This window comes from Podarcis muralis, chromosome 16 (genome assembly GCF_964188315.1).
Source record: "Podarcis muralis chromosome 16, rPodMur119.hap1.1, whole genome shotgun sequence".
NCBI lineage: Eukaryota > Metazoa > Chordata > Lepidosauria > Squamata > Lacertidae > Podarcis > Podarcis muralis.
The window spans coordinates 20184364-20205483 of record NC_135670.1 but is presented as its reverse complement, the minus strand read 5'-3'; the positions used below and the strand labels follow the sequence as shown (position 1 = coordinate 20205483).

At 44.3% G+C, this 21120-nt stretch overlaps 1 protein-coding gene across 1 annotated transcript in view; it reads right to left on the bottom strand.

Annotated features, from left to right (window-relative positions):
- The window catches only part of MED13L (mediator complex subunit 13L), a 165770-nt gene that overhangs the window by 6943 nt on the left and 137707 nt on the right, over nucleotides 1-21120 (bottom strand). The window contains exons 18-28 of the mRNA XM_028711063.2: nucleotides 19644-19823; nucleotides 19050-19273; nucleotides 16899-17091; nucleotides 14978-15428; nucleotides 14067-14286; nucleotides 11426-11614; nucleotides 9817-10040; nucleotides 8663-8805; nucleotides 7968-8126; nucleotides 6287-6463; nucleotides 3459-3613 (exon numbers count right to left, since the gene is read on the bottom strand). Coding sequence (XP_028566896.2) covers nucleotides 3459-3613; nucleotides 6287-6463; nucleotides 7968-8126; nucleotides 8663-8805; nucleotides 9817-10040; nucleotides 11426-11614; nucleotides 14067-14286; nucleotides 14978-15428; nucleotides 16899-17091; nucleotides 19050-19273; nucleotides 19644-19823 — 2315 coding nt within the window. The remainder of the gene's footprint in view (nucleotides 1-3458; nucleotides 3614-6286; nucleotides 6464-7967; nucleotides 8127-8662; nucleotides 8806-9816; nucleotides 10041-11425; nucleotides 11615-14066; nucleotides 14287-14977; nucleotides 15429-16898; nucleotides 17092-19049; nucleotides 19274-19643; nucleotides 19824-21120) is intronic.

Below are 21120 nucleotides of genomic sequence, written 5' to 3'. Positions count from 1 at the left end.
TGTGTGTGTGTGTGTGTGTGTGTGTGAGAGAGAGAGAGAGAGAGAGAGAGAGAGAGAGAGAGAGACCACATGCCCCAATATTTGTATAAGAAACAAAATCATGCCGTACAGCCAAGTAACAGTAATTTGAGTTCTGCCTATTCAGATACTTTTAGTTTATGAGATCTTTTCAAGGAAGGCAATTTGCCAAACCCTAGAATACCACGCAAATGTTATGTCTTGTTTCAACATACATTTGTATTCCACCGGGCTTCTCTTTGCTCTCTGAGCATGACAATTTCCGATCAACATTTGTGTTGATCAGTTGGGTTGAAAATTGGAGGGATGCAGGAGCTAACAACTTCCATCAAATCAATCAACGTTCAATGCAAAACTGGTCTACAAGTCACACTGCTCATATGGGTTACTTCCAGTATCATGTGGAATATGCTGCTATATGCATTGCATATCACACAGCGTATTGATGGCAGAATTTCTGCATTGATTCTGGTAATTAAAGGCACTTAGATCAAACTGTGGTGTGATGCATGATTGTCTCAGCTTACATTTCAATGGTATAGTGCAGTCATTCTCAAACTTTCTTTCCCAGAGACCACCTGAAATTGCTGAGGGTCTTGGCAGAACACTTGATGATTTTTCTGCCAGTTGTAGCAATTGTAAGGTGCTGTGCTAGGTGCTAAATGGCAGGGATGTCAACAACTTTGATGAAGCTTCCCCCCCCCCCCAAAAGCTCAACAACTGTGGTCAATCCAATGGATAGATCATTGCCTGTGTTGTTTTTTTAATATATAGTGGGAGTAGATCGCAGTCTCTTGGAAATTGGACGTGCCTGCTATATGGTTTTTAAATGTACATTTGCAGACATATAACAGGTTGGGCTCCAAACTCTGTGGAACTATTCAAGATTTTAAATTTGTAATGTTTTATAATGTTTTCAGTTATAAAATACAAATATGCACCCCATCCCTCCTCCAGAAAACAATAAAGTTGTGGTACATTTTTACAGTAACTGCAGGTGATTTGAGAGACAGCTTGACCACCACAACATCCTCAAAAGGACCCACTTAACAGGTCCCTGCTAAAGTTGAAATTCCTTTATTCATCAAGCTGGCCCTCAAAGTGACCAGTTTGTCCACCCAGAATGCCTCAGAGTTCCCCTGGCTGAAAATTCAACAGTAGGACATGGAAGCAGCACTCGCTTGCAAACCGCAGCAATTAATTACAAGGTCCATGGACGAAAGCGTGCCCTCCCTTGACCTGGGGGGGAAATGATCACACGCTGCTGCTTTTGTACGAGCAAAAATTACACCTCAATTACCAGGCTCGTGTTAATGGTTAAGCTAGTTGCTCCAAAAGGCATTCGCCTACAAGGGGCCTCGCTGGGTTACCAAACTCCCTGATCGCTCATCTCATTATGGGAGAAATCTGAGGCTGTGCAGGATTGTCACGCCATGCTGCGAACAATCTCCAAAAATGGCTACGACTTGGTAGAAATTACTGAACAACCTGTTTGCTTGAAGACTGCAGGTTGGGTGCAGAATGGGAAGGAATGCAAGGGTTCAGAGGTGGTGAGGATGAGGTACAGAACGGATAGCAAGGCTACACTTTCAAGCAGGAGTGAGGACCCTCTTTCATACAGAGGGCCACCTTCTCTTCTGGGGGACTTTCCAGGGGCTGCATGCCAGAGCTAGTCAGGGCAGAGGGGAAAGTGAGTGGAGCAATGGATGCAATTTGACCTTTGTACCATAGGCTAGTTTTACAAGCACTTGGGCATCCCTTTCTATCCTCTATCCAGGGAAGCAAGAGGCATTATCAAAGTTCAAGCCAGACAAAAATACCCAAGGAGGATGTGAAGGGTGTGGGTTGGGAAGAGTCCTGATAGTTAACAGAGGCATCTCTGCTTTTAAGAACCTAAAAAGTACCCTATGGACAGGTGTGCATGTTGCAATATATTTAGGTTAACCCAGAGAGCAGGAACTTGAAAATGTCAGTGTCCGGGGGGGGGGGGGGGGCACACGAATACAATACAAAAACTAGGCCAGCAGCCTATTTCTATCATTCAGTGCCACACTTAGTAAACAACAGGATTCTGGAAAATTTGCATCTGCCGCCCCAAAGGAAATCCACACAGTAGCTGCCTTTAGGGACCACTGGAGATCTCTCCACTTCCGCACCTGCCACTGGAGTAAATGTGTAACCCCCGGGATGCAAAAACGAAGCCATTTTACTTTGAGTGAGGAGAAGAAGAAAACAGATGTTTGCCCTAGTGGAGCTGCGAAACTCACAGATGTGCTATTAATCAGGAAAGCAGCATCAGAACCTTTCTATTGACTTTATTGTCCCCATTATCCTTCATTTATTGAGAGCGAAGATGAAGGAAAATGTTCTCTTTTGAAGAGAAAACACTTTACAAGTCCTGCCGCCGCCGCTGCCACCACCATCTCCTTAAAAATGCACAGCCTGCAGGTTGCAGGAGCGTTCCAAGCAAAGGATGATAGGCATACATAATAACCCCCGTGAAGTGCCTCGTGCCACAGAGGCTGCAAGTGGGACGAACTTTGCTAAACACTTCAACTACACGCTAAGCTTTCCAGAGTTAGAACCTTCCTTTCTGAAATTAACAAAATTAATTTACATTTTAAATAAGCTTTGATGCTGGAGCCAGCTTCTTAAAAGCCACTTTAAGGAGAACTAACTGCTGAACTACAAGCACCCTAGGCTAAGAAAACAAAATCTGCATAAAAATCCCAGCACCTGGAGAGTGTGCGTTCCGATGGGTGGTTTTATCGCTAGCAGGAAAGGAGGAGGGTGGGGGTGGGGGGGAAAGCCTCTCTTCTTGCAGAAACCCTTCTGTGGAAACTTAAATCTAGCCCGTTTCCAAAACTGAATCCTTAAATGTGATTCCTTGAAGCCAAGGGCACCTCAGCACGGTTTGCAAAAAGAACCAAATGTATTCGATTGTCATGCTTGCTTCTTGCAACATGGCACAGCGTTCTCCCCCAGGGAAATCCTAGCTACTCTAAAGCAGGACCCCAGGGAACTTCTGAATGTGGCCTCCAAGGCCTCTTTATCTGGCCCTCAGGACTCTACTGAGGCCACACCCATCACGGGCTGTGCTTCATACTCCCCCTTGAGTGCTTTTGCCTGGCTGGGATGTATCCTTGAGTGGCAATGATGTCTCTTGCTTGTATGGATGGAGGCTGCATAGACTGTCGGGACAGGCAGGTGAACTGAGTGCAGAAGCCCTTAAATTTTTGCATGGCTGGAATGTAGCCTTACTGGACAAAGGTAAGGGTCACTCCCCTTGCATGTAGACCCCAGGAGGTTCCCCAGCCCTGCTCTAAAGTAAGCACTTTGTGACTGAACTGAGAGGGAGGGGAGACAAGAGCCCAAACCCATAATGGATTTGGAGCACTGCCTACTGAGCGAGTACAGTGCAGAAATCGAAAGGAACTTACCCGGCTATGCTGGAAGGATGGTCCTATTCCAATCCCAGAAGGAGAGCCAGGGGAAGGGACCGGGGAGGAGTTGGGAGACGAGTGGAGATTCCCAGTCATTAGAATCCCAATGTCGTTATCCATGTCATCCGGGAATGGAAGGACAAACATGTCATCTCAAAGAAGAAGGAAGAGTGAAAGAAGAGATTAGTCATGTTGCCTTGTGGGATACAGAATGACTTGGGAAATGGCAGCACTTGCACAGAGAAATGGCAACTGTTAACATTTGAAAATCCCCTGTGTTGCAAAACAGGACACTCTACACATCAATATTTTTATACCGTTTCAAAATTCATAAACAGAATACATATAATATGTGCATGGAGTTGCAAATTTTAGTGACCATTTTAGTGATCATTGAAAGTGACTTACCACTCCTACCATTTCTGTTTATGGAACATTTATTTGATTCATATTAATTTGTGACTCCATGCACATATTATATGTCATCTGTTCGTGAATTTTGAAACAGTGTGATGTTATAAAAATATTGTCAGTATATTATTAGCCGACGTGTTGCTTGTGATTGTTGTTTAGAACATTTGCCTTTGGACAGGTGTCCCTTCCATCAGGACAGTAGCCAGGACTCAGTTTTCAACAGGGCACGTGCTAATTGGGCAGCTGCTCATCAGTGGCTCAAAGCCTTGCAACCTTTCGCGTTAAGGGACCAGGGCTGAGAACCGCCTCCCTCTCCCCTGCTGTCGCTCTCAATACAGGACAGCAGAATTTCTCTAACGTGGATATGCTAAAGAAATATTCATTTCTTCACTACGTTTAAATCACACAGTAAAGGAGCTCAATACAGTGTTACATGATGACGCCTCACTTCATTCTAAAAACAGACCTGCGAGGCATTTTAGGCTGGGAAAGGGTTGGATCCAAGGGAGTCATCCTGTTCATGCAAGAACTTCCACTTATGCAATGTGACTTCCCCTCCCTCTCCAACCCCTAAGTCTGTTTTTCCCCCCCTACGTCGCCCCATGTGCTTTTTATGCACCACACAGGAAAATTCAGGTTGTTCCATTTCTTAATGCACTCTCCAGGAAGTCCCTGCTGAAAGTGAAGTAAGTGGCAGTAAATTCTTGCTCAGTAACGATTCCAAAAATATTTTCAAACACAGATCTCTCGTTTGTGAAGGAGATCTAAATGTTTGGTGAATGGTTTTCCCCTTTCCAAGGGCACTGGGTTGGCTGGTTGTGTGTGTCAAAAAGAAAAAAGAATACCACTTTTGACTTACTACAAATGAAAGTATATGATGTTGATTTGCGGCAGAGAGAGAAAGACCAAGAGATGGGGGTGGGCAGGAGCCTTTTGGCTCCTCTCTTCATCCACACCTTCTCTGAAGCATTTCTCTCCCCCCCCCCCCCAACAAATCTTTCACTCTTCCTTCTCCTCCTCCTCTTCCAAAGACAGCAGCCAGAAGTGATTTTTAACTTGGCTTATTAAAACTTGCTTCCTACAAACGTGTGCGCTACAAACCAAAAAGCCATTGCCATGCTCTCGACAGCCTCCAAGGCACAAACAAGAGGGTTAATGGCTTCAGAGGCTTTAATTATTAAACATAGAACAAGGAGTTGAGAAAATTAAATCTTAACACCATTTTGGAAAATGCTAGCCTTTAGACATGGCTCCAATTAGCACACGAAACCCCAAAGGCTAGGTTAATGCAGGTTAAATATTTGGAAGCCCTGTGCTCAGGCGGAATTTGGGGGCCATAATAGGATAGTGGCACTGGAGGGTAGGTGTCCCCCATGAGGCCCACTAAATTCCATCAGCAGATCAAAGCCAGGCCTTTGCATTAAAAAAAAAAACCCCAATCACTGAAGGGCCCCCTTCATACTGCAACTTGCATCCATTTTTAAGGCCTCTTCTCTCTCTAGTTGAAAAGTATTAACATTCTCCTTATTTTCCTACAGAAAATTGCTGAAGAGTTGTTTTACTGATTATGTGTTTGCCACCGTGGATTTCTTCAAGAGGAGGAAGGGCAGGATATAAACTGATTTAAAAAAAAAAAAACCACTCTTCCACTCAGAAGCAGCTTTTACAAATATAACCTTAATAATTCAAATCATTTTTATTTATTTCATTTATAGAACACCTTTATCTTCCAAGGATCTCAAGGTGGTATACATTGTTCTCCTTCTCCCTGTTTCATTTTAAGAAATTATGTATAGGAACAGCCAAGCTTCTGCAAAAGGATGAAACATTTTGGGAAATGAGCTTCTGGGTTCTGTGTTGTTTATCCATGTATCTCTGCTGGTCTTGCATTATTTGCCTCTCTCCAGAATATCCCTCCCTGTCACATGATTCCAGACCCTCTAGAAACCTACGAATCAGGCGCAGTGCAAGAATGCAGATTGATCAGCTTGATGCTAATCACAGAACAACAGGGCAAATCATACACCCACAAAAAATATTTGCCGCATATGGCTATAGGGTAAGAAAACAACCGGCCCTTACAAAATCCTCACTGGCCACAGCAATGCCAAACCATACCACACAGAGTCTTTGCAATTAGCCAAAGCTATTAAAGAAAGAAACTTGGCTTCTTTTCACTATGTGCAGCTTGCAAATATTGGCCAATTTGGCTTCCTAAACAAGAGCACGCTGCTAAGTAGTCAGTTGAACAGAAAAAGAAACCATTTTTCTCAATGAACAAGAAGCTCCCATTGTTTGTCTTCATGCTTCTGGTATAAAAGCAGCAGCGCTTGCCAATGACTGTTAGAGAAAGAATGTTTTAATCAACATTATAGGGCAATTCCCTACACACTGCCCAGCAGCTGACTTACCATTATTGGGGCTGAATCCATCCTCATTTGGATAGTTTGCTGGAGCGACTTGGATGGTTGCAGAGGTTGGAAACACCAAGATGTGTGTACAAGAGGCATCCTGTGGCGTATTCAGCTGGGACGACTGCAAGTTAAGAGCAGTGCTGCGGCCAAACACAGACCCCATCGTGACAGCATCTGTCAAGAGAAGCAGAGTAGATTTGTCAGGCCTCAGAATGGCCAAGGCACCATCAAAAAGAGCGTGTGCAAGTGTGTGACTATCAAAAGAAGCAACAGGAACAAATGGACTCAAACCAGCATAGCCCAATCAGAACACAGCTGCTTGCCTATGGTTTCATCCTCAGACCAAAATGTAGGGTTCTTCCTCCTCCCTCTCACACACTAATCCTTTCTACGATTCTTTGTACAAGCAAACCAGGGTTTGCAGTTGCATCTGAATCAGCCATCTCCAGTTCACATTTATCCTCCCCAAGCCTGAAATGGAAACAATGGGTTGAACTGGATTTGCAACCCAGGTTCAAAGCAAAGCTTGCTGATATGAACATAACTGGAAACCATGGCTCAGCCAAACAAGGAAGTTAGTGAAGGAACTGAAATGTGAACGGAGAACCAAACGGTCAAACCATGGTTTCCCCATTGCATTCAAATCAGCCTTTTTCTCTAACTCAGTATATCCATGCAAGAAGGAAGACAAAGGTTTTAATTATATGCCCCTGGGGGAAGGCTTTCCAGGAACAGGGAATGTTTAAAAATCAAAATATAAAGGGAAGGTGCCCACATTGCTTTAGGCTGCTACTTTTATTTTATAAGAGATACTGTTGAAAAGTAGCAAGAATGCATAGAACTGTGGTTTAGAGACACAAGCAGCATTGTGCTCATGTCCTGCTTGTGAGACTCCCACTTCAGCATCTGGTTGGCCACAATGAGAACAGATGGGCCTTTGGCGTGATTGAGCAGCAAGGCTCTTACACTCTTAAGCACATCCTCTCCCCATTAATTGGAGGCTGAACCTCTGAAGCAAAGAACCTCTGGGACTTGTGGAAGGTTCCTGCACAATTTAGAACACTTAATGTGCTTGTCCCTGCTCTCCCCTACATGATGTTACCCGAGTAGGAGATTATAATGACTAGAAGCCTATATGCAGTGGGGAATGGGGCTCTAATGGTTCTCCTCTCCTTCCTCTAGGTCCAATGGACATCCAAGTGTTAGCTACAATGCTTGCCCAAAGCTTATGCATGTGGAGTCCAATCTATGTGGACCAAATCAGTGTGATGCTTTCATGGGTCATTCAAGGGGAAGCAATTTGTGTGGATTGGGCTCTGACAAAAAGTTGCACCCAGCACCCAGGATCCAGTAAAGATGGGCAGTTGCACTGCTTCAACACATGTAAATTTTACTCTCATCTGAACACAATATTCATCAGTCAGATTGAAAAGGAGATCAATGTATTTTATATTTGAGGGTTGTGGAATGAGGGAAATGTCATCTCCTCCTGCCGCTTCGTCATACTACATCTTTTCACAGTGCTAAATACATGGGCACAGTACTTCAACATATGCCAATGTAGATATATCATTTTGAAAACAAATCCAGCCCCCACCCAAAATAGTGGAAACGGATGAGATGTTAAGTGAAGATAAACACATTAAGCACAACATCAGACTCTAGTGTGGCTTATTACCTGGCATCACCACAAATGACCCCTGGGGCTCCATGGCAACCAAACAGGCACTGAGAATTGAGGGGGAGTCTGCAGAAGAGATGCCACACATCCGACACACCTCCTTCAACTGCTTGCTGATTGTCTGCAGCGAACACTCTCCAAGCAGGATGCTCCAGTCTGGAAAAGGGAGAGCAAGGGAGAAAATGCCACTGGAGTCTCTCAGGGGATCTTCTCACACTCAAAAGAGCCCCAACAGTACTCAACCCAGTACTTAAAGGGGAAACTTGCCCACTTGACTGCAACACGGTTACACACCCCTGTCTGCACAGCTCTGCATTCACACACTGGTTCCCTCAGCATCATTCTCTGCTTCATAGTTCTTAAGAGCTCTCTCCTCTCCCTTTATGCCCTTCCTTATAATCTTTGCTCTGCATGCTCACCTGCTCTCCCCATCCTCCCCCCTTTCTCACCCACCTCCCTTTCAGCCAACAGAAGACATGATTCTGTACTACAGGTGAAGACCCCCGGACTTCTTAACTGGGGGTTAAACTGAGCTCAAGACTGTTGTGGCTTAGTGTGGTTTTAATCTGTACTGTCGTGCTGTCAGCAAGGGTTCTCTTCCAAGTAACATAATACCATAAGCAACTTTGTTCCCCAAGTCAGTACCTGTTGCTATGCTTTACAACCTGTTAAAGAGCACGTGCTCAGCATACCTTTCAACTCCCCATGGCCCAGTCGCCCAAGGCGTCCAATCACAACTCTCCAGGGCAGTGATGTCATCTGGACGATCCCAATACACCATTCCCACAGCTTCTGCAAGCCAATTTTACGGGCCGATACCTTGCACCTCCTTGATCTATGAAGATGAGAGAACAAAAGATTATTTTTGTATTTCAGCCTAGGGTAGCAATAACCTAATTTAAGTTGCGAATTCATGGGATTTCTAAAACGTATGCTCCATCTGTGAAGAACTGGAAAGCAGTAGTATAGATTCACATTGAAGAGTATTTCTTCTCACATGGGCAACCAAACAAGAACTTTGAGCACCATCGGGGTGACTATATGAATTGTCTGTAAACAGAGCCAGGCTGCTAGTCCACCTAATCAACTGATTCTGTAGTTGGAAGTGAGTGGATGGAAGTAGCTCTATACCCTCCAAGGTGAGAGCCTGATCTAGCCTGATATAGATCTGGGCCCTTCTTAGGTGAGAGATGAGAGGTATTAGATGGTCCAGCAGTGATGGGTCATGAGTCCAGTACTGCTTCAGAGGGTATCTTATTTGTGTATGCTTGGCAGTGACCCTTCAAATGTGGGCTGCAATATTGTTGAATGTGAGTAGTTTACGTATGGGCGGTTGATGATGCTTGAGGTAGTGAATGGTTGCAGTGGTTGTGTGAAATAGATGATGAGAGAGATTGGATGGCTGATTGTGTGTATGTTGCGTTGTTTGAAATTTTATATTTATGTGACCTCGTAGTGCTCTCTGATTTTAGATTATGTTCATGCATAAGGATATTATGAATTTTGCTATGTGAATCATTTGACATGGTTTTATTTGCTCATGGTGTGCATAAACTGCTTTGAGATATTTTAGATAGTAAGAAGTCTATAAATGGAAATAATAATAATAATTAATTAATTAATGCTAATGCTACTTCTACTACTACTAATAATACAGTACTGCCACTTCTGTGGCTAGCAGAAGTACTCTAAGATGTCAGGGAAATAAAGGGCTTGTCCAGCCAAGCCAAGCCAAGCCAAGCCATCCAAGATCCCCCAAACTGGAAATGCTGCGGATGACTGAAACCTTCTGCGTGCAAAGAGCATGCTCAGCTACTATGTGCAGAAACCCGATTTTCTGCCCTACCTGTTTGGCAAATCGATGTTGACAATGCAGGTTTCCAACAACTCGCCGTGCAGGTCGGTGCAGGAGGCCAGAAGCCACCGCTGGTCGTGAGATAAACAATACCCAACAAAGAGCACATTGTATTTCTGGCTGGCTTCTCCAAAGGTCTCCCCGAGCTCTGTCTGTTTGTCTTTGATGGGTGCCAGGATAAACGGAGGGGAGTACAGCTGAATGGGGCTGGGCCGCTGTAAAAAGAAGAAGACATCACGTAAGATGTTGAAAAAGCTTTTAAGGTCACAGCAGCTTTCTGCTTATGGTATGCCATTTGTCTGAAGCAAGGGCTGTGGAGAGCTACCAGCACTGTACACCTTGAACACTCAAACAGCAAATATCTCAGTATTTTCATCTTAAGGATGATCTGATACAAACACTCCTCCATGGTCCTCTATGGCTAGAAGCAGTGCATTCAGTGTTGGATGCCCACGCCTGTGGCACTCCCTCCCATCTGAGATTAGGCAGGCACCCATCTTGCTGTTACCCTTTGTGTAGTTTATTTTTAATTGTAATTTTGTGTACACCACTTAATGATTAAGCAGCATATCAATACTTCAAATAAATAGATAAAAATCCATTGCGTAGTGGGGCAGCCACTTCATAAAAACTTCTGAAAACAAGATCAGAACATAGGTATTATTATTTTTTCAGAGCAAGGACAGGTGTTGTGCCCATTCATTCACTCCCTCCTCTCTCCTCTCTCTCATCACAATATGTAACAAAGTTTTGAACTGAGATAGAGAAGGAATGGTGTTTAAACAGATTTCTACGTGGAATTTGTCGGCTCTGACCCAAGTGAGCTTCTTGCATCAAGCATGAGCTTATGCCTCAACTGCTAGTGCATGGTTGTTGTCCTTTCTCCTCAAATAATGACATGCCAAAGAATAAACGAATTACATATATATATCACGTATAAAAGAGTCAAGCCACGTGAGATAATGCAGTTCTCCAGAATAATTTTATATGCATCTTTTATGGTTAGATGCACTGATGTAGACGTCTGTTCTTGTGCTGCTTACTTTAGAAACCCTGAGTGTATATATAAGTCAATGGAGGTGCTCATTCAGGTTCCACTATGCAACTGATAAATCCTTGGCTCAAGGAAGACAGCATTTGACACCACCATTTTTATTTAATATTTTTGCAGTGTCATATTTCTGGGTGGTGTTTTGTTTTGTTTTGTTGATCTGCACAGTTGGAAGTTCTACTGACCTAAGGGTGATGAGACAATGCATCGGTGTGTTTGCTTCATTCCAAGAGACACGTATTAAGGTGTTTAGTAACATGTGAAAAGGAAGCAAATGATCATTCAGCTTTGAGGCTTCTAAAATTCAGGGTGGGAGGGTTAGGCTGCAAACCCAGCTGTGCAGTTAACCTCCTCAATGGATTGAGGAGACTATCGCTGCTCTCGGTTTCTCAAGCAGCGATTCAAAGCAACTGCCACATCCTCCTCTGCCTGCTTCTTGCAATGACTTGGGCACAAGACAGCAATTAGATACTTCAGGCCAAGTACCGGGTTCCGATTCAGCTTCCCAGGGCGGGGCTGGTTATTGTGTGTGTTTGTTAGAGCACTCACCTCCGGGTTCTTGAGAGTCATCTCGATGTTGGCTGCTGGCCCAAAGCCGGTCAGGGACTTGATGTGGATCTGTGTGGGCAGCGGTTGCCTGCACTGGCAGTAGACAGAGAACGCCAGAGACTTCAAGTGCTGAATGTAAAAGACTTGCTCGTCCTTCATGGTCTGCAGCATGTATTGGCAAGGCACAATCTAGAGTGTGATAGACAGAGGAACCAAGTCAGGATTATAAGGCTCATCTTAGGACCCATTTGCATGTTTAATATTTAAGGGGCACCCATAAAATATTTTTTTTGCCCGTATACACACAAAAGTGAAAGCAAGCAAGAAACCTGATAATTTTTTAACTGTTTTGGAGGTTGTAGCTTTTTGAGAGTAGAAAACCTGGACACGCTGTTCCCTTAATGTGTGAAGCAATCACTGTTATTCTGCCTGTTCTACAACATGAGCCATTTGCCACAGACTGGGGTGAGCTGAGTGAGTTCACACAAACTGATGCCATTTCAATGGCCTGGAGAAAACCCGCTATCAATAATACAGTCCCATTATGCCACTGCTTAGTCATCTAGAAGCAATTTTCATGTGCATGTCTGATGTACTGCAACTCCATGGCCTTCAAGAGAACCTCTGACACCCAAGTACTTCTCAGAAAAGCTCTCAGAAACAGCAGCTGCAATAGGAAACCTGCTCCTTGGCTGTTCAACTTCACAAAGATAGGAACTCAAGAGGATGGGATATTCTTTCATCCAGAAATGAGGCTTCCATATAGAAAGATGGCTATCAAGTAGAAAAGGTCCTGGCCAAGGCTTCTCCCTGACAGGCTAACTCTATCTAGTTGGAGGCAGAGGAGGAGAGGACAGGGAGTGAAGAAAGAGATGGGGGGGGCACACTTTCCCATTCTTTGGACTCCCTGGGAAGCCTGCTGTTGTTAACTGGAACTGGGTGTGGAGAGTGTAGCTGAATGGGGTACAGCTGTGGGCCTGCCCATACAAAGCAAGTCTACAGTGAGAGACTAGCCTTCTCGTTGTGAGACTTTTATGGGTGAGCTGAGAGTTTTTGGGGATCCTGGGTGAGAACCCAGAGGCTGAAAGGGAGGGTGTGTCAGAAGGAAAATAAACTGATCTCTCTCTCTCTCTCTCTCTCTCTCTCTCTCTCTCTCTCTCTCTCTCTGTATGTCTGAATGTAACTCTGTATTAATGTAACATTTTTATATGTAACTCTGTATTTTTGCAATATTTTTGTTTAAGTTGTCTGTTGCTGCTTCAGTTTTCTGTCCACTTAATGTATTAAGTGGTATAGAAATGCTGTAAATAAAATAAATACATAGAGGTAATTTCCCCCCCATGGGTAAGTGTTCCATCGTATGAGCTGCAATTGCTGTTAATACTCCAGATACATGTTTACTTTGCTGTTTGTGAGAATTAAACCTCAGACTCATCTGGAGGTCAAGATCTTTACAGAATAAACACTGAACTAATTGTCTGTTGTAATCAAAGGGCTCCAGGCAGAGGGCCTTCTTGGCAGTGGCACCCTCCCTGTGGAACACCCTCCTATCAGATGTCAGGGAGATAAAGAATTACACAACTTTTAGAAAACATCAAAAGGCAGCCCTGTTCAGGGAAGTTTTTAATGTCTGACAAGTTAGTATTTTTTATATTTTGCTGGAAGCTGCCCAGAGCAGCTGGGGAAACCCAGCCAGATGGGTGGGGTCTAAACAATATCATTTATTATTTATTATTAATTATCATCATCATAATCATCATCATTACTCCTGGGTACAGTAGACACATCACACATTCAATATGTGCCTAATGGCCACTGCCAATTTCCTCCCAAGATTTTTGTGCTTTATCTTGCTACAGGGCCAGCAAAAATCTGCTACGGTCTTCCAACACAGCTACATTCACAAAGCAAATGAGATTAAATCAAGATCTTAATTTGAATGGTTCTGCAGGATGTCCTGTGCAGGTGTCCTATGAGATATTTGCTACTAGGGGTATGTGATGTACCCTACCCTACATAAATTTAATTTCTGCTCCCAAGCCACAATAAACTCACAAAAAGACACGTTGCTCTAAAAACGTTTGCACAAACTGTGCTGTCCGGAAGAATCTTGCAGAAGAGAATGTGCTATATTCAATATGTCATGCTGTGTTCTATTTAGAGCTCTGATTTCCACTGGCAAAAGGCCATGTACTTACAAACCAAACTACAGGTTCGTGGATATAAGCAAGGCACATAATGAGCTGGCAAGAGCACCATTTGGCTCAAAATCTAAGAGGCAAACCGGTCTCTCTCTAAGTGGCCTGGGCCCAGGACACCTGAGGGACCTCCTCCTTTATCACCCTCCTTGCTTCCAAAGATCAGAAGGAGAGGCACCTCTCTGTGTCCCTTCTCAGTGTGGAGGCACTGTTGAGGATGACTAGGAATAGAGCTTCTGTGGTTGCACCAATACTGTGGAATATCTTGCCCCATAAAGAACAGATAGCCCCCTCTCTGGCTGTCTTTTGCCGACCAATGAAAATGTTTTTTGCCTGCTGAGGTCATTTTTACTTGTGATCTCTGCTGCCGAGGTTGCTTTTAAATGGGTTTTAGTGGCTAGAAGGGCCCACTATAAAAATTTCTATATAAATAGATAAGTTACCTGGAGAATGAAAGAATTCCTCATATGTTCAGGCAAGTTGTCCAGCATCTCTGTGTAACACCGCATCAAGCTCAAGAGCCAGAAGTTGGCAGAGGTGGATTCCTCCTCAGCAGTGTAGGTGAAAGGATCCACCATGTAGATGACGACAGCCGGAGGGTAGGCGTGGCTATCTGCCGACTCGGGTTCCGTTGGAATTCCTATCCTCTCCCTCTCTGCAGAACTAGAAAAGAACAGGGTGTTAAGTGCCGGTTTAAAACGTCTTCAGTAAAGAGATTACGCACGTGGGGGGCTATGGAAAAGAGGCATGGGGGAAAGGAAGGGGGAGGCCCTGAAGCAGCCAGAGAAAAGAGGACCGGCTTGCTCCAAAGGCACAGAAAAAGCGAATTATTAAGAGACAGCAGCTTAGTGCTACGAGGTTACCTTGGGCTACTCCAAAGCCCAAGCGTTGGTTGCAGCAGAACACAGGCTTAGCTGTGGTTCCTGCAAAGTAGGGACTAAATGACCCTTTGGGTCCCTTCCAATTCTGTGATTCTACACAGAGTTATGCCTCCTTAAACCCTCTAACAAGGAGTTCTCAGGGTGAATATTTTAGTTTGGGGCAAGCCCATCCATGCTGACGTATTCTGATTTGGTTTAACAGTGCTACTCTTGCGTTTGAATTTATACATTCCATCTGCCTTGGGACCTTTGGGTGACAGGATCTGAACTAGAAATGTCGGAAAGCAAAGCAGCTGAAATCAATTGGCTTAAGCAGTCTTAATGCTGCGTTCAAGATTATGAGCAGAGCGTCAACAGCAACAAAAATCACCAGTCATCGCATAGTATGTAAGGATAAACTACAGAACATCAGACATAGACATGTAGAGAAACAGAGCTAAAAACCCTCTACTGTGAATGCTCACTGGACCTACCTTTCCTGCCCTTCTTGCTGCTGTTGAGATGAATTATGCCCTGTCTCTGCATCTCCTCCAGAGACTGTGCTTCCTTGGGGTCTCTCCGTAGAATTTACACCAAGAATTGGGTTTTGACCTTGAGGTAGGCCACCGCTGAACCCTGAAGAGGAGGTAGTGCTTGTCTGGTTAATACTGGGCACTGAAGAGGATGCTGACAGCTGTGGCACTGTGGATCCAGAGGTTGAACTGTTGCCTCCTGGGAGGCTTGTGGTCCCTCCGTTGGGTGTGGGGGTGAAAGAACTGCCAGTTGGGGGAGCCCCAGGCGCAGCAAGGCAGGCCGAATTGGGAGGAATCGGTGCAGAATTCCCGGGTAGCGTTTGTTCCTGGCTTGGTGGTGGTGCTGGTGCTGTCTGGTGTTTAGGTGGCACCAGCAGGCTGCTGTCAAGTTGCAAAGTAGCTAAGTAAGGTGCTGAAAGAATACACAGATGCAAAGATGTTAAAAATCATGACCGAGAAAAAGGCTGCCTGAAGGGCAAGCCTTGGCAACAGCAAGCAAAAAAAAGCACCACAAAGTCTAGGCTTTCAAAACAAGAGTCAGGCAGGCAGACAGAATTATTTCCTTGATAAGGACTTTACTGACTGGGAGTCAAGTGGCACTGCAGAGTCCCTGCAGTGTGACAAGTGGGAGGAAAGGGAAATCATGAAGTTTCCTTTTTATTGCTTGCTCTGGAAGCCCAAGGAGTACAGATGTATAAATCCAATTTTGCAAAATGTCCTGGGAACTGGCTGTTTACGTTACTGACAGGTTTCACTGGTATGTGCTTAACTGAGGATTCAGCATATGAATTCCAATCCTGGAAGTTGTTCTGGAGTTATGTTGGGAAGGACAGGCCTCATCCATTACTCAATGGACCAAATAAGGTGCTGGCACTTTTCACATACTGGTGTGCAGGATGTTCCCCACACTGGCCAGGGAATGATCGCTCCCCTTCCTCCTTCACACACAATTTGATCAGACCTCCCTTTTGATTTGAGGTTACGTATTAGTAGAAAGCTGTTTTTCCTTGCCCCCCCTTTTTTAAAAAAAGTTAACACCGTAGGCTATCCCATGTCTTGGGGATAGAGTGGAACATAAAGTTGCATGGTTCTGAACCTGTATCTTACTGAAGGAAGGAGCAATGTTCCCGCATATAGTAGAGGGCATCTGCCTAGAAGATTGTATCTCCTGATTATCCCAAGGCAGGGGCATGTTGATTTGTATACGCTTCCTCCTTTCTGGCTTGTCTATGACTAAGCTTAGGACAGAGTAGAGTTCCCTTAGCAGTAACAGAGAAGCAGAGAAGGCTACAGCTGGGCCACATAGGAGAAAGCCAGAGAATGCCAATTCTTTCCACTATATACCCCAGAAAATATAGTGTGCTAATCATAACCATTTGATTGGGTATCACATCCAGCAGCCAAGAAACTGACCTCATGAATCATCACATACATCAGTTTTTCAGCCAATGCTCAACAGATTCAGAACAAAGTGTGAGCAGTAAAAGAAGTCAGGCTGGTTGGAAAAACAGGATATACCTGCCAAGATTAAGCAACTACAAGAAAATCACCCCAACACAAGCCCGGGGAGAGAAATGTAAAAATAACTATTAGCCATGAGAACTAGGCTCCATATATAATATATATATATAAGGAGAGGTGTTACCCTCATGTCTGTTTATATGCTTCCCAGAAGCACGTGGCTGACCACCGATGGAAAGAGGACGCTGAACTAGATGGACCTTTAGAGTTCAGTCCATCAAAACTATCCTTCTGCTCTTGGCTACCTATGCAACCTTTGGGACAGGCAGCACCATTGAGAGAATGTAAAGTGTCTGGGCTTTCAAGCTGAAGAGCCCAGCTGAAATGAATTGCCTCCGACCTACTCTGTCTCTGCACTTACCTAGGTGGTGACGACAGACTTGCGCATAAAGTTTGAGCCTGGAATGATTGTCACAGTCTTCATTGCCCCAGGGTGGGTTAAACCAGTCACTCACAAGCTCATCTGTCAGCTTCTGGGCTACAGTCTTTCCCACTTGCATGATCCCATCATGCAACACTTTACAGATTGGTTTATGTTGACCAAGTCGACACATCTGGAGACATAAAGAGGAAAACTGATTGTAGTAGTGCAATACATATTCACAAATCACAGATCTAGTTCTAGAAATCTTCAGAGGTCTGAACATGCATCCCCAATCCAGCATTTATTTATTTTTTAAAAAATGGGATACTCCCACAGGTAAAGCATAAATGAAACAAAAAGTCCATCTCTCACTTTATTTCAACTGGCTCACAATTAAGCCTAAAGGACAGAAAAGAAAAATCCAAGTTTGCCCAAGTGCAATTTATTTCAGTGCCAGTGTGCTTATCTGCCATGACTTTCACTGGAACTCAAGCACTCTGAGCTATCTCAGGATATCACACTAAAACAGTGAGCAATTGCAACAAAGCTTTCCTGCGACACAATATTTGCAATTGTGGAAATTGCAAAAGTCTCTGTTTCTGTTACCCACCCTGACTTGTTGCTTAAGCATTACTGCATCCTAGTGGATAATTAAAGTATTACCGCTGTCTTGGACTGGAAATAATAAAAAAATAGGTGTGTGCCTCTGAGAATAAACAGAAAATTGAATGGACTGGCAATGCTACACAATAACAGGGCTTTCCAAAAATAAAATTAAACCAACACGAGCAATTGCATATAATCCAAATGTGCCAATGTTTCAAAGAATTGTAGGTATTATTCCTTACCTCATGATCCCCCTGGTGTGCTAGGCTAAGAAAAAGGTTTGTATACTCCAAAGAACACCCCCACACCCCCGGATATGACACTAATTTTCTGCTTCTTTGAGAATCTGCTGAATCAGAATCAGAAGAATCTTTATTTGCATCAGCCACTAGCCATAGCAATAAAATAAAAAGAAGAGTACTGAAGATAGAGGCAAAAACTTAAGTATACAAAATATATCAATAATGAAATAATAGATCTTATTCTAATTGCCCATGCTAAAATTGCAGTTTTTGCAACCCTGGTTATCTTGAAGAGAGAATCTGATGCCTTAAAGCGGACTTTGCCAACCTGCTGCCCTCTGGATGTTTTTAATCTGCAACTCCCATGAGCTAGGGGCTGTAACTAGGGGGTGGTGAGGTGGGCCCCCGCCAGGGGCACAAGCAAGGGGGGGCACAAAATCGGCTTTAAAATATGTTCATAAATATGTCTATAAATAAAAATATTGATTATTACCTCATAAGAAAATGTTTTAAATAGAGGGTGAATTGAATGGGGGGCAGGTTGGAGGAGAGTCAGAAAGAAGAGTGAATTTGTCAGTGTCTAGGGGGCACAATGTGGACAGTTCTGCCAGGGCGCAAGATCACCTAGCTATGGCTCTGCCCATGAGCCTCAGCAAGTTTGTGCTTGCTAGAGCTGATGGGAGTCACAAACTAAAACCGGTGCAGAAGGGACCAGGTTGGCAAAGGCTAGGTAAAGGTAAAGGGACCCCTGACCATTAGGTCCAGTCATGGCCGACTCTGGGGTTGCAGCGCTCATCTCGCTTTATTGGCTGAGGGAGCCAGCGTACAGCTTCCAGGTCATGTGGCCCGCATGACTAAGCCATTCCTGGCGAACCAGAGCAGCGCACGGAAATGCCGCTTACCTTCCCACCGGAGTGGTACCTATTTATCTACTTGTACTTTGACATGCTTTCAAACTGCTAGGTTGGCAGGAGCAGGGACCGAGCAACGGGAGCTCACCCCGTCACGGGGATTCGAATCACTGACCTTCTGATCAGCAAGTCCTAGGCTCTGTAGTTTAACCCACAGAGCCACCCGTGTCCCAATTATTGCCTTTAGCCTTCCCATGCTGCTCTAGCTATGCCATTTTTCCAATAATAGATGCTGATGGTGTAATCTGTTGGGGCACAAATGAAAGACAAAAGACGAGGGCTGCTGTTTGCTAGAATTTCGGTCATGGACACCTTTTTTTTATTGTGGGGGGGCAGGCAAGGGCACAGAGTCCTAATAAACCTTACGAAACTCCCTCTTGCTCACCAACCTCATATACGGCGCTCAAGTCCCTGAAGAAAGTTTTGGCTCCATCAAGCAAGGCCTCGTTTTCTGGACACACCACGATATAAGCAACATCCCGATGGCCTCCATATGGGTCCAGCAGCAGCCTCTCCCAGAATGGCAAGGAGAACGGAGAGATTGTCAGGAAGTCCTTGTCATAGCTGACCAGCAAAGTGGGGATTGGAAGAGGCTCAGGAGACTCCTCTGAACCTGAATCAACATGGAAGGAAGTGTCAGAGAACTCAAGACACCACAGGCTGAGCTTTGACAGGCTTTCCAAGACTAGCTTTCAATGCAAAAAGTACCCTATGGCTCCGGACACCTCCCATGGAGCCACTTCCTCCACAGAAAGGTTACCGGAAATGCCTTGCAATCAAGCAATAATGGTTTTGCTGCTGTGAAAACCACAGCCAGCACAATGACTGTTGGGTGTGAATGGTGCATGGAGCGTAGCTGGCATGGTGCCTACTGGATAACACACATGGCAATGTGCATCCCACACCTGCCATTTTTAAATCTAGAAAGCTGTGATCTCCTGCACCAGCACAAAGAAATAAAAGTATAGGTGTGTTTGCTGTACCATAGGTTCCCCGTCCTGCCATTTTATGGAACTGCTGCCAGGTGAGGGGTCCTTGGACATGCTGGATGTTTTCCCAGGTCCTGCCAGTCCGCTTCTTCTGGATGGCATCTTGGAGGAAAGGCTGGAGAGACAGAAGCATGCGTACTACGTCCTGGGAGGAGAGCATGCTGATGTCTAGAACTGAAAAACAACAACAAAGCAGCTAGACTCAAGAATACAGTGACAGGCATCCAAAATGGTTCAATTCCCTTGCTTTAAAAGAAAATAATAATCACAGAGTATCTTACTTTTTTATCCATCAATATATTAATAGTAGTTTCAAAATTCCAAGGAAGTCTTTTTCATCTTTCTGGTGGTATCCAACACTATACTCTGATCTCTAGAAGCCTCACCCAAAAGAAGATCTTACAGAAGATGCACATAAGCCACAGTTCTGAGATGTGCATGCACAGCTTTCACGCATTCTGCAATTTGCAAGACACTTGAAATCCTTGTGTGACTTTCAAAAAGCAGTTTGAAGTTGAAAAAGAATGAGAGCTCCACTGGGCATAGTCCCTTGTCCACATGTTAAGAGGCTCTGCAGAATATCACATGCATGACCTACATGCTTCCAGTGGCTGCCGAGTCTTGTTAAAATAAGTGGAGTTCAGAAAACAGAATACAGGCACTCAAAACATACACAGCTTAATATTGTAGAGCATCATACATTCTAAATGACATTCAATCATTTAAGTGCCATTGCTGATCGAAACAAAATGTCAACAGCCATGCATAAAAGAGAGGTTATCAGCAGGCACTGGGTAAGTACAGAAGTACAGAGAACCCACTGTTCAGAATATTGACTGACAATTGGGCTAGGGATGAAAACCAGGAGGAGGAATGGAGTTTTCAGAAATGGGGGAGGACAAGACACATGGACATAAAAAAAGGTACACAACATCACATCATTGCAGAGGTAGGTCAACTGGGAAAGTGTTTAAAATGTCCCCAGGGATGGATGTTAGAGCTGCTAATAGAAATAAATAAATCAAGAATTTTAATGTAACTGAAACTGGCCACCAGTGTGTTCAGCTTACCTGCAAAAGAAATCGCTAAACAGTCCAATGGACAAGTGAAGTTGGCATAGAATGCTGACTGCTGTAGGTCAGCATCAGGGAAGGAAAGGGCAAAATGAACTGAGAACATAGAACCCCAAATAGAAGCACTCCACACTGCAACATTTTGTTGCAGTGCCCTGCTTGTGCAGAATAATACTGTATCATATTGGAATTTGAAATGAACAGCAGTAAAGGGCTAATGAACAAAGCCAGGAAACTTCAGGCACTTCTCATGCCAGGTCAGTATATTTGTCCATCTAACTCAGTAATGTCTACTCTGACTGGCAGCCACTCTCTACGGTCTGAGGCAACAAAGGGCCTCTGTCATTTTTCCGTTATGTGATCTTTTTAACTGGAGATGCCAAAGATTGAACCTGGGA